Genomic DNA, 18,244 nt, shown 5'->3' with positions numbered 1-18,244 from the left:
TCAAAAAGAAAGGAGTTGATGCAGAAGTATTGACACAGAATTTCTTCCTCATATAAACTTTACTGTGTTTTTAAGGCCTCCTAATGATTAGATAGAACTCACATATTTTATCAAGGACAATCTCCTGTTCTTAAAGTCCACTGATTTTAGATATTAACCACACCTGCAAAATTACCCTACGTGGATTAGTGTTTGGTTAAATAACAAAAAAGTATAATAACCTAGACACTTAGAAGTATTTAAATAACCATCCTAATAGGCTTAGGGGAAAATACAGCATAAACTTAAAAAGTAATATCTTTTCATAGAGATAACCAAAAGTTAGCCTAGAGTTAATATGAGCTACAAGGAAAGAAAATGTACAGTAAGCCTAGTAGGACAAAGTATCCAAATTATAGAAGAAAGTTAACATGTGTTGCATTCCTAATTACATATTCCCTTATTTATTTACAATCACTGCTAAGGAATACATCATATTGGCCTCATTTTATTAATGAGAAAACTGCACTTAATGAAGTAAATATCCCAAAGATACAAAGTTAATATAATAAAGTTGAGACTCAATCCTATATACATTAGAAGCCAAAATCACATAACTTGCAAAAAACAAGATGACTGCTCAAACTTTAATCTTTCTAGAAATCGAGAATAATTCTTAAATGTGTTCTTACTATATTTATTTCTGTTTGTGTTTACATTTGTTTTTTATTAAATAAATAAGTACTTTAGTTTTAAGTCAGTGTTTGGGCAGAGGAAATATACTCACTGTCCAAGGAAAAAGTTAAATCTTTGTAGAAGGTGAAGTAGCAGAAAGGTTATTTGACAAGCAGTGTTTGATTTTTCCCTCCTTCGCTGCCTTAAACTGCTCCTGTATTATCATGAACTCAAGCTATCTGCCTTAAACCATAATCTGTTTGGTTTTTCTTTTTTATGCAGTTCTTGAAATCCTCCTTTTAGAACCTTCCTTAATATTACTGCTACTTCACTAAAGAGCAAAATAAAAAATATAGTATTATCTACTCTTTGTTACTGTGCATTTATCTTTATCTAGAAGATTTCTGCAACAAGATAATAATTGGTAATGCCATAATAAATATAATAAATGTCATATGAAGAGAGCAGTGAAATGTCCATAATTAAGTCTGATTTCCTATCAGTGCTTTTTAGCATTGAAAAAGTGATTCACTGAAAGATCTTTTATAATGTGGAGAAACACACTTACATCTCTCTACTGTGGATTTACATTGCCTAGAATATTAAGGAGCATCATATTGCCCCTTATCCATTTTTAAGATATAATGATAATAATTTATCATTATCTTTCTTTTACACAGCATTTCATCTTTTTGAATGGTCTCAAGTATATTATCTCAAAGTCATCATTATACTTAAAAGAGAAGTAAGGTAGAACCATCAGTGTAAAATGCACTAAAATCTGAGGCTTTTATGCTCCAACACAATAGCCTTGTCAGAGACCATATCTACAGGCGGACAAGGGACAGAGTGGATTTAGAGGAAAGTTAGTCTTGCTTTGTGAAAGGATATATATATGCAAGGTGCTGTCAGTAGAGATGCCCACAGTCCATTCTTCCCATTCATTTGGAAGAGTCATTCTGGACCAAAGCAGATATCTTAACTATGGAGTTCCAATAGAGTCAGGTGGCAAGGAGAACTGTCCAATAGAGAGGTACATGCATGGTACAATTCAAACAAATTTACCTGGCCAATTTTCCTCTGCTGGTGTCTTTTTCCCAAAGTTATCTCAAAGACACTATATAATTTCTGACATTATATTTGTGACCCTGAACAAAATATTTAACCTTTTGGCTCTTTACTTTTCTTGTAATACATTATAAATTTTTGAAGATGAATAATTCATTATATTAAAAGTGCTGCTGAATATTAAATGGTCATCTTTCAGTTATCGTCAGTACATGGGGGTACAGCAATGTCAGATTTGGCTTTGCAAAAGTGCATGAAGCAATTTTAAGAGAATGTTCAACTTAATTTTTGAATTCTGAGTGAATATCCTCTAATTATAGATAGATAATATCTTCTTAGAAGGCTACCGAATAGTGAAAATAAGTCATCCATAGGATAAATCTTTATTGAGAGAGAATGTACAAAATAGAAAATACAAATGGATATAATTGAGTCCTGAAAGAAGGAAAAGCAACTAAAATTGACCTATTTTTTTAAGCTTCAGGTTTTTTGGTTTTTTTTGACTGCTTACTTGATTGGCTTTATTTCGTTTCTTTTTTTCCTTCTCAGCTTTGACCTCGTGGCCATTGGTGGTATCTCTGTTGTCTTAATTTTTGACCGATCACCTTTCTTGTCTGAGAAGAGGACACTCTGGTTGCCCTGGAATCAGTTTATTGTAGTGGAGAAAGTAATCATGCAGAGAGTTGTATCAGAACCCCCATCCTGTGATATTTCCAACTTTATCAGCCCTAATCCTATCGTGCTTCCTTCACCACTCACATCATTTGGAGGGTCCTGTCCAGAGAGAGGGACTATTGTTCCTGAGCTACAAGTGAGTATATCAGCCTTTGACTGTACAAAGTCCTATGAATGACTGACTGTATATTGTGGCTAAATTCCTTTCCCTACCATACCCTATGGCCCTATAATGTGTTCCCTTCATGTTTCAAGAGAAGTTTCAAATGTAGTCTCTTCAACACATATTTCCAAGGTGACTAACCAAGGCAATAACGTGCTATCTGTGGCTATGGAACAGCAAGATAAACTTGCTGTCATGGAAATTAAACCCCTAACCCTGCCCTAATGAACACTGTGCTCTAAAGTTGGCTATAAATAGTGATAAAAAATATAATCAATGTGCTTTGTCTGTTATTCTGAAACTAAAGCTTCTTAAGAAATCAAGTTTTGTTCCATTGTGTAGCTTATATCCATTGTCACTCTTCTTAGAAGTTGTGACAACACTTCATCTTATTTGGTATTTAGTAAAAGTAGTTTTCAAGTCTGTGGGATTTATTTTAAAGCTTTGTTTCTGTATATTAAAGCTTTATATTTAGGACTCTAAATATTTTAGTATTTTTGAGCATTATTCTTTCTTGAGCACTCAATAGTAAGCCACTCCAACAGCCATAGTACATGTAGATGCCACCATATACACTCGTAAGACTTATATTACCAGAACTCAAGTATAGTTTTTAAAAAGACAGTAATGGCTATAATTAATGTGTACACCAATTCCTTGACAGGTGGCATAAGAAGTATGAGTCTTATTTCATTCCAACTTTTCTAGTATTAGATATTTCCTTAGGAAAATGAAATAGTAAGCTGGAAAATGTCACATTATCCTTCAATACTGTATTTCTGTCACTATCTGCAAAAACTATCAGTGGACAACTCTGTTATCAAGTACCCAATGAAGAGGGGGGAAAATCCTAGGCAAAGATTGCACAAAAATGGTCTTTAGAAAAAGTAGAATGACAAAACATTCTAGAAATATGAGGTGGCATGTACTTAGCAATCAATTCTACTAATCCCATCATAGAGGACAATTCAGAGGACAATATTCTGAGTTTAAAATGAATCAGGGCACAAGAATATCTGCAATATTCATGCCACTTCAAATGTATTCAAAAAATATAGGCTTGTTCTTCACATGTCTTGCTTTGAAAGATTAAAGTCTCCTGAGGTTCCATATGGAACCAATCTAGATGCCCCTCAGTAGATGAATGGATCAAGAAAATGTGGTATATATACACAATGGAATTCTATGCCTCCATCAGAAAGAATGACATTGCCCCATTTGTTAGGAAATGGAAAGACTTGGAAAAAATTATATTAAGTGAAGTAAGCCAGGCCCAAAGAAACATAGGTCCCATGGTTTCCCTTATTTGCAATAACTAGTACATGTCTCAGACAAGCAGAAAATGTCAGATAAGTAGATGTTACGTGAAATGAACCCCAAGGTAAGGACTCAACTGGTTTTTCTTTCTTGCTATTGTTTCTAACATATTTATAAGATGATTTCTTTGTTGCTTTGTATGTCCCTCCCCCATGGTATAACCCCTGTTTTCACTGAATTTGATGTAGGTATAATTCGGGGAGAGGAAGGAAAAAACAAATTGTTTAAATAGGGATACAGGTGGACCCATTGCAACAATGAAATGTACAAGATGCTATGTCAAAAACCGAACTTTAAAACTTTGGTGTGAGGGAGTTGTGGTCGTAGAGATGGGAGAGCAGGGATGGTAAGGGAAAAACAAAGGAAGAGGCAACAATGTTTGATAAGAAATGCACTCATTACCTTGCTCATGTAATTGTAACCCTTCTGTACCATATTTTCACAATAAAAACTTATTAATAAAAAAGGAATAATATCTGATTTTAAAAGAAATTTTAAAAAAAGGATGAAAGTCGTGGAAAACAAAATTCAGTTTTAGCTATTTGTGATCATTTAACTCTAAATAAGTAGTAGTACTTAATAAAAAGAGCCAAGTGGTATTTTACAAAATTGAAGAGGAATAAGGGAGAATTGTTCACCTCTCAGTCACAGGTGCCAACTTGGAGAAATTTGTTTGTAGTCATTCATTGGTATATGCAGTCACAGAGAACAATGTAAGAGAAATTGATTAAAAATGTGGCCTTGAGGTCATTCTAAGCCTCCAAAGTAAATGAATTTGATGACATCAGTAAAGATGAATTCTTGAGGTACTATAATCTTTGTCATTAAAAAATGACTTGCTGAGCCTAATTCTTGAGTCCTTCCCCTTAGCCTCGCCAGAATTAAACATGATGGCCATGGTTTATGATATATTGTTTACACCAAACAAGATTTGTGTATGTATATATAAGGAAAAAGGATTCTTTCATGAAGACCATGGCACTAAATTGCTTGACATTCATCAGTGTGCTCTTTTCAAACTCCTACTATGCAATTTTTAGAACATTGTTAAAAAACTGTAATTGTTCTTCATAGCCTTTCCTGGCAGGGAAAAATGAGAGCAATCTCTAGGGATGGATGCCTGTCTTGTCCCTATACAGATTTGATGCAGAATTTGAAAAGTTAGATCACATAGCCACACAAAGGCTCAGGCACAAGTGGCTTGATGTCCATAGATTCCCCTTGACTCTCTTTTAGTACGTCTCTAAGACAATAACAACCAATTGGGTTACTTTTCTTTTCAGGTTGTACAAGAAGAAATTCCCATTCCTTCTAGCTTTGTGAGGCTGAGTTACCTGAGCAGCAGAACTCCTGGGTATAAAACCCTTCTGAGGATCCTTCTGACACATTCAACAATTCCTGTGGGGATGATTAAAGTACACCTCACAGTAGCTGTCGAAGGGCGACTCACACAGAAATGGTTTCCAGCTGCAATTAATCTTGTCTACACATTTGCTTGGAACAAGACTGACATCTATGGACAGAAGGTTTGGGGCTTGGCAGAAGCTTTGGGTATGTTGAATTAATTTTATGTAAATAGCAATAGTATGCTCACAAGACAGAAAATACTAGTTGCATATTAATTTGTATTCAGAATAACGATTGATTTTCTTCTATTAAAAGGGTCTAAGGCTTTTATAATTAAACATTACTTTTGTGCCTGTTTAGTGTTCTCTTTTGACACATTTTTGCTTCAAAATGTTTTTAGTGTCCCTTTCATGATAGCAGCATACCAGAAGAATCACATAATATCTGACTTGTAATTGTCTCCAAAGTTGAATGTTGCCTTCTAACTGTGACCTTTGGTGTGACGTTTTTTAGGCCATATTTTTGGACTTGACATTTAGGCTGTCATTTCCACTTAGAAACTACAAAATTCTAGCTTATAGACATCTCCACTTATTATCTTTTATGTCTAAGATGGTTAGATTACACTAACTTGTTAGCTCAGTAGGTTAACTAAAAAAAAAATCATCTTCCCTTCCTATTTCTGTTGATATTCTCTAATCTCAAGGCTTTAAAATCTAGAATCTTAAAGTTAGCCTGTACCTGAAAAAGGTTCTTGAGAACTATGCTTTTTTAAGATTTTTAATTTTCTCAGACAAATGATTTTTTAAAAAAATGAAATTGAGACATATTTGTTAATTTTCTTTTTCTAAAGAATGTTTTTAAATTAAAAAAAACTTTCTACAATCCATAATTTTGTAAAGGATAGACACAACAGAAAAGCAAAGTAGTCTTTTAAGAATTGATGGTAAACAATCTAGCACTGACAACCAGAGAGAGACTATCTGACACCAGTCTTCCATTCTTTTGAAAACAAAAAACTTCCTAAGGGACTTGGTAGAGATGTGTGGACCTGCAGATGGAAAACCATTGATCCTTGTTCCTCCAGGCAGTATCTCATGGCAATCTCTCTTGGGCACACTACATGTCCATTATAAAGCTCTCTAGAGAAGCTGTTTTCACATCCTTCCTTGGAAATGTCTGTTGTGATGCATCTCCTATACCTCTAACATATTTCTTAGAATATCATGTGTCAATTTCATTTCCAGAGGAAAATATATACATAGAGGGAAGGACTAACAATCTCTCTCTGCCTAGGAGACCTTTATTGAAATAATTATCTATATTGGACTTCATAGGAATATAAGGAATGTGGGCAGGTTCCTCAGTTAATGGAATATTCCTGTAATCACACACTGGAATTTAAGAGAGAATCATTATCAGCAAGCAGATGTCTACAACTATAGTTTTGTTCACATGTATTGTAGCTCTAAAAGGCCAGCATCTGTTCTCTCAGATCAACAATTCTAGTTATTCTTTCTGCAGCGAGTCCAGTGCGTAAGAGTCCTACAATAGTAACTGAGTCATACTATAAGCTTATTTCTTTTTAACCACCCTGCTTCTTTGAGCTCTCTAATGAGTTATGTCTGCTGACTTATTCTTCCTTGAATTCAGACTCCTTCTGGAGACAATACTACATTATGGCAGCCAGTTAACACACAATATAAAATAACCACTTAATACAGAGCTCTGCCATTTGGCCAAGAACCACCAATATTACTGGCCAGCCAACAGCGTCCAGCTCAGTCCCAATTCCAGTGAATGCAGTAGTTAAAAAGAATGCTCTCTGGGCTGGGAAAGTGGGTTAGCAGTAGATTTCTTGCCTAGCATGCATGAAGCCCTGGGTTTGATTCCTCAGTAACACATACACAGAACAAGCCGGAAGTGATGCTGTGGCTCAAGTGGTAGAGCGCTAGCCTTGAGCATGGAGAGGCTCAAGGACAGTGCCCAGGCCCTGAGTTCAAGGTCCAGGACTGGTAAAAAAAAAAAAAAAAAAAAAAAAGAAGAAGAAGAAGAAGAATGCTCTAGAGTCAGAGTCCCCCCTTGGGTTCCAATAATCCCTTTTTTCCTCAGTAGATATATGATGTTGGCTAAATAAATCTCCAAGTGCCATAGTTGTTCCACCTATAAAATGGGCAGCATTATCTCAGTTTGTGTTACTTGGTTATAGTAGCAATAAGAAACTAATATAGGGCTGGGAAGGTGGCTCAGTGGTAGAGCGCTTGCCTTGCATGCCTGAGGCCCTGGGTTCGATTCCTCAGCATCACATAAGCAAAAAGAAAAAAGCCAGAAGTGGCGCTGTGGCTCAAGTGGTAGAGCGCTAGCCTTGAGCTGAAGAGCTGAGGGACAGCGCCCAGGCCCAGAGTTCAGGCCCCACAACCAGACCTAAAAATAAAAAAATAAAATAAAAAAAGAAACTAATATAAACCTTGACCAAAATTCATAAAGTTTCAGTTATAGAAGGATTTTGTTTAAAACAGTGGCAATAAGGACTTCTATTCTCCCTTCTCATGTCAGTTAAATTTGAATCTTTACCAATCGCCAATGGTTGAGTGATGTATAGAGTGGGATTCAGATTTTAAAAAGATGAATTTAAAGTTGTGGTGAATATCTAAGTTGAAATATCTGCTTAGTTTGAAATGTGGGAGTTGTGTTTCCCACATAGCTCAGCTATGGGGAATAGGTGTGAGCTCTAAGGACTAGAATGTCACTGAAGAAGAATAGACTGTTGAAGGACAGCCAAAATGAGAAATGAGTATTTGAGATTCTACACTAGCCCATCATTTTTTTTGTAATGAAACAGACTTTGCAACTGGGATAATACCAGAGTGAAATAATTACCGACAGGGGTTGTATGGACTCTTTCCTTGGAGAAGTATCAATGGCAACTGATAAGATTGATTAATCCAAGTACAATATTGATCAAGTAGAAGAAGAGTAAAATCACCCCAGAGTTCAGTACAAAAGCTACAATCACTAGTTCATCCAGCTTAGAGATTTTGTTGTCTGATACATAGACAAGACTCTCCTGCTAAAAACTCTATGTGAGCTCTGGAAATAATTTGTCCTTAGTGTTTTATATTTTTTTTATTTCTGGTTCCAAATAAGATACAATGTCTGGAAATCATTGTATTTTATTTAGTTTCTCCCCCAACTCAGCTACTTGCAAAACAATGCAAAAACTCATTATTGTTAAGTTCATAATGCTGTTAAAATTCTAGAGGCGGCTTATTTAATTTGACAAACTGACTTGTTCAGGGCCTCTGATCTGCATCCATTATGTGAATTTTGTCAAAATAATTCCCTATGTCCGCCTGTGTCTGCATATATTACCAATGTATAATAGTGCATTCTGCCTAGTCTCCTTTTTAATTAAATTAAATTGCAGTGGTTTGGAGTCCTGGAAGTTCAGGAAATCAGCCATCCACCTTTAGTAGCCATGCTGTAAACAATTCTATTTTTCTTCAAGGTTATTGGCAACAACAATTGCATAATTATTTAGTACAGTAGTTTGGCAGGAAAGTGGTGTTTCTTGAAGAACTAGACTTCCTAAAGGTTCGCAACAAATAGGAGTCTGTAGAAATTGTGTTAGAGAGGAACAAGGGAACATTAATAGTAATAGGTGCTAAGCTACGGCTGCTTTGTGCACACAAAACATTCTTGAGAATGATGCTTTAGTGTTCATAAATTTCCCTTCAGTAAAACCTCAGCAGGCTGGGCAGCTACAAAAATAGCATCCACTGAATATTTTAAGAATAAATGGGTAGTGCTTTACAATTTGCCAGGGATTTTCACATACATTTTCTCATTTTGATCTATATAACATTCCTGCCTAGTAGGCATGACAGGATTACAGAGTGGGAAACTGAGGTTCAGAAAGAGAAAGCAACTTGCCAAAATTGTGCACACAGCAAGTATTCCAGCGTAGGTCTAGCAGTTCTGTATGCATTCCACTGCTGTTTCTCTTCACTAAAGTGACCAGCCCACCTTACCAAGGGCCTGATTTAACACCCCAATGGCTTTCTGTCAGAGCAACTAACCGAGATAATAATCTTTTATCATTTCTCTCCTTTCATGAATTCATAATTGTTAACTGAGAGCAAAACTGGTTTATACATTCAACTTTATAGGCACAGCTTCAGGGGTATAGGTTTTTCACGGAACTACTAAATGTAACCAAAATCCAAAGTTATGAAAAGAAACCCAGAACATCAACATTAATAAAGCTTCAGTCTCTGCAATCTCAAGCCTTATGTCAATTTGTTGACTACAACTCAGTTTTCACACATGTATGAAATGTGGTGTCGTATGTATATATGTGTGTGTGTGTGTGTGTGTGTGCACCTATACCCACCTGGAGCATTATGCAGATAGTTCTTCAAGATTGGGTGATCATATAATTTACAATTCAAACCAGATTCTTTTTGAGAATGAAAGTTACTAATTACATCAAGACAATTTCATTCTGAGCCATTCACTAGCAGTACCTTTCTTTTCATTACAGTATTGTGTTCTTTTTAATCTCATTATTTCAAAAGATAGTGTGCTTTCAAATTGAGTACATTTCATAAACCATTATCCAAAGAAAAATGCCTAAATACTGCTAAACGATAGTAATTCTGGAATTTTTTTAGTTGAGTGGAGAAAGGGAGCAGGTTGTCCTTCACCTATTATAAAAGAATTCTGAAATATGCCATAGATTTTTGCATTTTTATTAGAAGATGTTTTATCTTAATATTTCCATACGTGCATATAATATTGTTTGATCAAATTCCTCTTACCTGTCTTATCTCTTCTCCCCATCCTCTTTTTAACAGCTTTTTAGTGGGTTTCATTATGCTATTTTCATTCATATATAGGTAATATGCTTGCATCATATTCACCATCCATCACCCTCTAAGGACACTTCAGATGCCTTAAATTGTCTTCTATTCAAAATAGTCTCATGAAATCTCCCACAGCATCACTCTGTCCATCAATCATCCTTTTGTTGTCCAGAATTTTCACACAGTACATACCAACACCCTCCCATTAGTCATTTAGGGATGTCTCCAATTTCTGATCAACTATCATGCTTACGTTCAATGAACCCCTATTTTACCCAATGGCCCCACCCAAGGTAAACGATCAGTAAGGCAAAGGAGACACCAAACCTGGAAAGATAGACTTATTCTGCTACGATATGGCAATATTGTATGTCACATAGGGAAAAAAGTTCAGTATTACCCATGGTTTCATTCATCCAATAGAGGGTCTTAGAATTTCTCCACACAAAAGAGAGTTGACCACTTCTACAGTTCATGCAATAAACTCCTTCCTTGTAAAGATGCTAATCCTTATCTCTCTCATCCAACATAAATGACTTTGTTAAGCTCTCATGTCCCATGTTTTCTCATTATAACACCATATTTTACACATGTATACATGCATGACTTTCCTATTATAGTAATTTCTTGCAATACAGTGTAAGCTCCATGAAGAGGAATGTTATCTTATTCTATTTTGATTTGAGATTGGGGGTGTGTGTGGGCATGAGTGCACACCTGTCTTAGACCTTGAACTCAGAGTCTGGGCACTGTCACTATGTTTTTTCGCTCAAGGCAAGTTCTCTACCATTTTAACTATAGCTCCACGTTTGGTTTTTTAGTGGCTAAATGGAGATGAGTCTCAAACACTTTCTTGCCTAGACTGGTTTTGGCTTTGAACCGTGATCTCTAGATCACAGCTTCCTGAGTAGTTAGGGTTATAGGCATGAACCACAGGCACCTGGGTTATTGTTTTATTCATGCTGACATCTCTTATGACCTATTCAATGCATATCAACAGGAGATACATATCCAGTATTGTATGTTTGTTGCATAACCAAACAAATAATGACAGAGGTGACCTCTTAGCCTCTCTTGTGTAGTGGGATAGTGGGTCTTCCCAAGAAGAGGAGTGTGCAGGTACAAAAAGGCATTCACAAATGTGTATGTGAGCTCCACATTTTATTCTGATTTTCACATGATATAGATCATCCACATTGGCTAGACTTGGAAAGACAGAAAAAAAATCTCATTAGAGTAGATTTCAACATGTAAGGACTCTGGCAAAAATGTTTTTTTTTCTTTTCTTTTCTTTTTCTTTTTTTTATTGTGAAAATATTGTACAGAGGGGTTACAATCACATGGGCAAGATCATGAGTACATTTCTTATCAAGCATTGTAGCCTCCTCCTTTGTTTCCCCTTCCCATCCTCCCCCCACCTCCCACCTATTTCTCCTCCCCCCACACACACCAAAGTTGTAAAGTTGGTTTTCAACATAACGACTTGTATATCTCATTGTTGCAATGAGTCCACCTGTATCCCTATTTAAACGATTTGTTTTTCCCTTCCCCTCCACAAATTATACCTACATCAAATACAGTGAAAGCAGGGGTTATACCATGGGGGAGGGACATACAAAGCAACAAAGAAATAATCTTACAGATGTATTAGAAACAATCGCATGAAAGAAAAAAAACATTTGAATACATATCTTAGGGTTCATTTCCCTAACATTAACTTATCTGACCTTTTCTGCTTGACTCAGACATATCCTAGTTATTGCAAATAAGGGAAACCAAAAATGTTATATAGTTAATTTTACTCCTAGATGATTTTTATTTTTCTCCCACCTATACTTTCTATTCGTACAGATCCTTTATACTTAAAAATAATTTGTTTAACCCTTGTTTTGGGAATGGGCATAGTACAGATACTAAGGAAATATTACCAAGTGAAATCTAGTGATTCACTCATTTGCTCAAATGGTAATACATCATTAAGAAGGAAAGTTTTTTATATCCATGATGAAAGTTCAACATTGCTATTAATTACTACCCTAATCAATGAAAGAAGCAAACTATGTGACTATCTCTGTAAGTGCTGAAAATGCAATTGATAAAAATTTTTCCTGGCTCTGGTGGCTCACACCTGTAAATGCAAGCTACTCAGGAGGCTAAGACCTGAGAATCACGGTTCAAAGCCAGCCCAGGCAGGAAAGTCCATGAACTTATCTCCAATAAACCACTCAGAAAACCAGAAGTGGCTCTATGGCTCAAGTGGTAGAGCTCTAGCCTTGAGCTGAAGAGTTGAGGGACAGCACCCAGGCCGAGTTCAAGCCCCACAACCGACAAAAAAACAAAAAACAAAAACAAAAATAAAACACATTGATGCTGCCTGCTTTAATAAGCTAAGAATAGTAGATAAACAAAATTTTTCAGACCACCAGACAAGTCAAATGGAGGCTCCAGAAGGGAGGTGAAGGGTAAACAAAGGAGGAGGCTACAATGCTTGGTAAGAAATGTATGCATTATCCTGCCCATGTAATTGTAACCCCTCTGTACAGTATGTTCACAAATAAAATAAAATTAAATTTAAAAAAAAATGGAGGCTCCACTGAGGTCATCCCATTCTAGAGAAAAGGAAATGAGAACGCTGAGAGAAGGCACCATTTTTCTACATAGCCTTGGTCTATCCTTTCCATGGCTTTCATTCGTTTCTGTAGGGCTTTTGTTTTCTGTTATTTTTTCTGTTTTGGCATTAATCTAGCATTTTTAAAGAGTTCAAAATAGTTATTAGTCTAGTTAGTAACTTCTTTTGGAGAAAATGATTTTCATCTTTATAGTTACTCTTTTAAATGTCTCCAAATTATAGATGTACCTTGAGTTCATGAAGGTAGCATGTAAATTTCTCACACTATCAGATTCCTTTTCATTATATATTTCTTTCCTAAATGCAACCATTATGAATTCTGTAGCCTTAGCCTGGAGTCATTGAAAATCATGTGCTTAATCTTGTCAGATTTTGCATATCAACTTCATTGCAGAGCATCTTTACCTTGGCTACTTAATGTCAGTCTCTTAGCCATTATTGATGAATGGTATACTCATTAAACTGGATGTCAGGGACACTGGGCCTTCTGTGTTCTTGCAGTTCTTACATCATACTAATGTGGCCATTCAGATAAGTTCAATGGCCATCACAGTTGTCTTATGTCAAATGGCTTTTGGGGAAGCTGAATATTTTCACTTTTTTGTGAGCTAGTAGAATATTTGCAAGATGTCTTAACAGTAAGGTCAAGCTACAATCCTATGTCCACAAGACAGAATATTTTGAAACTCAATGACTCCTGGTTAAGGAACACTTCATTAATAGCTCTGTGTATAGGTAAGAGAGAGAACATTAGAAGACAGAAATCCAAGCAGAATTAATTGTGTCACAAATGAAGTGGTCCCATGGTTCAAATAAAGTACTTTTTTCATATCAATGACTCTCAACCTCCTTCCCAGTATATGCGCACCAGCATCGGACCCTATGGAAGCACACATGTGCCCTAGGACCCTTTCTTACTAGTGTATGTTAACTGGGATTACAATCTATATTCTGTAGCTTCTCTCAAATACTGATGAGCAGTCATTTTCCTTTCTTTACACTAGCTTTCCTAGACCCACCACAGAGTACCAGAGGCTGAATGTGTACCCTATAGTGTGCTATGCTAATCATCAGACATGATAGCGAACAACCCTCCTGGGAATTAGTAGTGGTCCACCCTGCTTACTTAGCTGTGTCTCGACAACTGTCACAGTAATAGGCAGAGTGTATTGTCAAAGCTCAGCATTTCCAGCACCAGCCCTAATATAATCACTTTTCCCCCACACTCAATTATACAAAAAAAGAGTGGGTGTTCAGTGCATTGCAGTCTGCTTCCATGATAGGAAGTCTAGGGTTGGTTGTTACTGTATTTGCCTGTTCCCATGTTTTGGATTGCAGCTCAACTCTGTGGGGTGAAACTTCTGCCTTCTCCAAAGTCTACTGCAAGTTTTAGGATGTCAAAGTGGTCTGCTGTCAGAAAGAAACCTTGCCTTGTTACTCTGAGCAAGAAACCACATACAAAAATACTCCACTACTCAGCCATTCTCATTAAAGTCAGTTCAAGTTTTGGACAAGTCTTAAGTATAAATTATAATTTTATTAGCTCATAGAGCTTTCTTGGGAGAAAGTAAATCTAATAAAAATTAGAGGGAACTTATTAAGTAGCTGCCTTGTTTCTATTTGCTGTGACTGGGGAGAAAATAGTAATATAATTGTGGGGTTTGCAGCCAATGCACATTTTTGTTACGGACTGGAGAGCAATTCAGACGGCAGATACAGGGAAGTGAAAAGAGTACATGTATCTCATTACCATTACATCAAGAACTCTTTAATTAATGCTTTCTGTAAGCATTTTCTGCTGCAAAGTTAGGATGATCTTTAACTGATACTGTGAGGGAAAAAAGCAGGCTCAAAACCAATATCCGAGGTCACCAGGGCACAGTACTTATTTGCAAAAATGTGCAATCATCTTCCAGAGAAGGTACTCTAGAAGAGCTCACCAGGCTTACAGTGTACAGAAGGCAGACCCACTAATTGCCAGGAATACTGTGGGGAAGGAAATGATGGCTTTAAGGGAACTTGTAATTATTGTTGTTGCGATTATTTATTAATCAAGATTTTAAATGTTGGCAAGAGAATCAGAAACCATGTTAATCTATATACCAACATGGCCTTTAATGTGCTGTCTAACCATCTGAATTTTTCAACATGAGATGTAGCATTCTATTTTGCTTGTTGGTTTGATCCTCATCTCATAAGGTATAATCTAAAAGGAAAACAGTTAATATCATAGTGTCAATATAAAAGGAAGAAGAAAAATTATTTAGCAAAGGATCTTCAATTTGAGATTTTTATTCAGATTTTAGTCTATCAATGACACCCTCCCAGAATTCTACAAAAAAATTGTGTAGATTAGCACTTTTCTAGGAATACTAGCCCTAACATTTACCAAATTCACAATAAAATGCTCCCTACCCCAAATATTCTAGGAATAAACAATTTTAATCACCTCTCCAACTTGGTACATATGAAAAACACAATGTCTAGAAATGAAGAATAATTTTCTAGAGCCCACATAGCTCACTAATGACAGACATGAAAGTTGAAGACATTGTGTACTTGATCTAAAATTAGTAAGCACAGGGACTATGGTAAGATATAAGAGTAGTTAGAGATGGCATTGCTTTACGCCATGAGTGCTTCCTGATATCCTGAACAGAAAACACCATTACACAGATGATCCCAAAATAATTTTCATTTAGAAATCACTTACACTGTATGATGTCTTCTACCATCCCCTTGGATCCCCCTTGCTAATAATGATTGGTTAAGGCTAATAATAAAAATGGATTTAGCCAGGCACCAGTGGCTCAGACCTGTAGTTCTAGCTGCTCAGGAAGATAAGATCTGAGGATCATGGTTCAAAGCCAGCCTAGGCAAAATAGTCCATGAGATTCTTATCTCCAATTAGGCACCAGAAAACTGGAAGTGGTTGCAGTCAAGTGATAGAGCACTAGCCTTGTGCACAAAAGCTGAGGGACAGTGCCCAGGCCCTGAGTTCAAGCCCAAAAACTAGCACAAAAGTATTTTAATGGTTGTATATTATGTACATCTTCCCTCACTGATGGCTGATAGATGTATATAAATTAGGACTGTCTACAATAAATTGCAAGCCCCAGTGAGATGAAAATGAAAATACTGAGGCTCTAAACTGAAAATCATGAAGAGTTTCAGGACAGTGACAATCAATACAGCATTATAACCAGTATATGAACCTTCTAAACATAAGCAGCCACCATGAAAACCATCCTCTTTCATATTATAATCTTTGGTAGACAGGAGAACAAAGAAGAGGCAACTTCAATTTGAAATTGACCACCAATGATCTAAAAGTTAGACCTGTGTGTTCATAATCATGGGGATATTTTAGCTTATCTGTTTGTGTACTTTTGCACAAATATGTGCACATACACACATACAAAAAATCAGTTTGACTAAAATTACCAGTTCCCTTCACCCAATGGCAATAATCAAAACTTGTCTTTTTAGTTATTCATTTTTGGAGACAATTGTATTAGGATTGCTTGTGTGCCTGTTTTCATTACCAGATGTCATAACCAAATGACAAAGGAAAGCCTGAGATCTCCAGGAGCATCTAACAATCTAGGAGAGAGGTACTCTGAAACAATGTCAAACCACAGACCAATGGGGCTATTTTAAGTTTCCAGGAAGGGAGGATTAGTTTTGATATATACCGTGTAATGAATCAACACTCTTAGGCTATTAACATTATGAGAATGGAAAGCATTTTTAAATTCAGAAAGCAAAAATCTGGGAGTCCAACAGGTAAGGAGGTTTACTGACTGGGAAAATGATGAGAACCTTGTATACTTAGGCTATACATATTTCAATAGCGCAGAGACATCCATGATACCACATTCTGCACTTTCTATTTTAGTGGCATACCAGGGGTCCGAGTTTAATGCACAACATCTGTGCTTTATAGGAGTTCAAGCCAAATGTTGGGTGATGTCCCATTGGTTAGATAAATGCAGAAACCAAAACTTAATGTGCCAAGGTGGAATTTGCACTTGCAGTACTCTAAGCAAACTTAGTTCTCTCAGCAAACTAAAGATCAGTTAGCACAGGAAATACATAAATTGGGCAACTCAATTTTTATTAGTTTCATGTGTAGTCCATTGTTGTATGTAATTAAGTACTCCAAAGCTAATTTCCCAAGTGTATTTTGTACTCTAGAGAGGAAATAATAAACTGGCTTTTCCTACATTTCACCTCTATAGGTATAAGGAGAAATTGTACTACATTAATCCTGTAGAGGGATTCTCTTTTCAGTTTTATAACACACTTTTTAACCTAAAAGCCCAGAATAAAACCTATTTCCCATAAACATATGGTACTTACCTACTGACTGAATCTATTAACTCACTTCTCTAGTACTTCATGTCCAATGTACACTGACATTACTTTTGGATAACCAATGCTATGCTAGGAGTAATGCTGTATTATGTCACATGAAAGTCATTTTCCATCAAATAGTAATCCAAATAAAAATTCAATAACCAAAATAACATGAAGAGTCCTTAACGCAAGTAAATGTGAAGCAAATATTTTATAATTTTTAATGCTATTGACCCTTTGTTTGCAGTGTCTGTGGGATATGAATATGAGTCGTGCCCTGACTTCATTCTCTGGGAACAAAGGACAGTCACTTTACAAGGTTTTGAAATGGATGCTTCTAACCTAGGAGGCTGGTCCTTGAATAAGCATCACATTTTGAATCCTCAAAGTGGTAAGCAGCTAAAATTGTATTATTACTGTTTTCCTCATGCTATTTGATGCATGTTCATTGAAGAAATGTGGGAAAATCCAAGAGAAAAAAAAATCACCTATACTAAAATACCACTTAACTGGGCACCAGTGGCTCATGTCTGTAATCCTAGCTATTAAGGAGGCTGAGATCTGAGGTTCTGAAGATCATGCCAGCCTGGGCAGGAAAGTTAATGAGACTCTTATCTCCAATAAACTACTCAGAAAAAGCTGGAAATGGCACTGTGGTTCAAGTGGTAGAACATGAGCGTTGAGCACAGATAGGCTTAGGGACAGAGCCCAGGCCCTAAGTTCAAGCCCCAGGACCAGGAAAAAAAAGACCACTTAGAGATGACCAACTTAGTACATGTCCTTCCAGTACCAAAATTTGATTTTGAATTAGTGTTATTGTATAATAATCTGAATACTTTTATTTTCAGTCTCTCCTTTATTTGGACCCCTTTGACTTCTGTTACTTCCTTCTAGTTTATAATGTAAATGTTAACTAAATCAAGAAATAAATCAGACTCTTGAGCCTGTGTTTCTTTCAAACAGACTCTATGAAGGTTCTAACTCCTTCATACAATTTCCCTACCTCTTTAGGAAACCAATCTGTGGTAGATCCACCCAGTTTTTCTATTATAATCTACTGGTACCTTTTTACTGTGAAATCATATACCATTTTGTCTGAAGAGGTAGATTCACAGCAAGCTGGAGTAAGATATTAGATAAATAGATAGATGTAGATACAGATATATC

At 36.2% G+C, this 18,244-nt stretch overlaps 1 protein-coding gene across 3 annotated transcripts in view; it reads left to right on the top strand.

Moving 5' to 3' along the window:
• Positions 1–18,244, top strand: part of Tenm1 (teneurin transmembrane protein 1) — a 599,693-nt gene that overhangs the window by 462,525 nt on the left and 118,924 nt on the right. For all 3 annotated transcript variants that reach the window (XM_042682396.1, XM_042682395.1, XM_042682394.1), the window contains exons 17-19: positions 2,272–2,533; positions 5,161–5,428; positions 17,325–17,468. In XM_042682396.1, coding sequence (XP_042538330.1) covers positions 2,272–2,533; positions 5,161–5,428; positions 17,325–17,468 — 674 coding nt within the window. The remainder of the gene's footprint in view (positions 1–2,271; positions 2,534–5,160; positions 5,429–17,324; positions 17,469–18,244) is intronic.

Source organism: Dipodomys spectabilis, unplaced genomic scaffold (genome assembly GCF_019054845.1).
Source record: "Dipodomys spectabilis isolate Male_0828 unplaced genomic scaffold, ASM1905484v1 ptg000071l, whole genome shotgun sequence".
NCBI lineage: Eukaryota > Metazoa > Chordata > Mammalia > Rodentia > Heteromyidae > Dipodomys > Dipodomys spectabilis.
The sequence above is the reverse complement of the archived record's forward strand: the minus strand, read 5'-3'. Positions and strand labels throughout refer to the sequence as shown.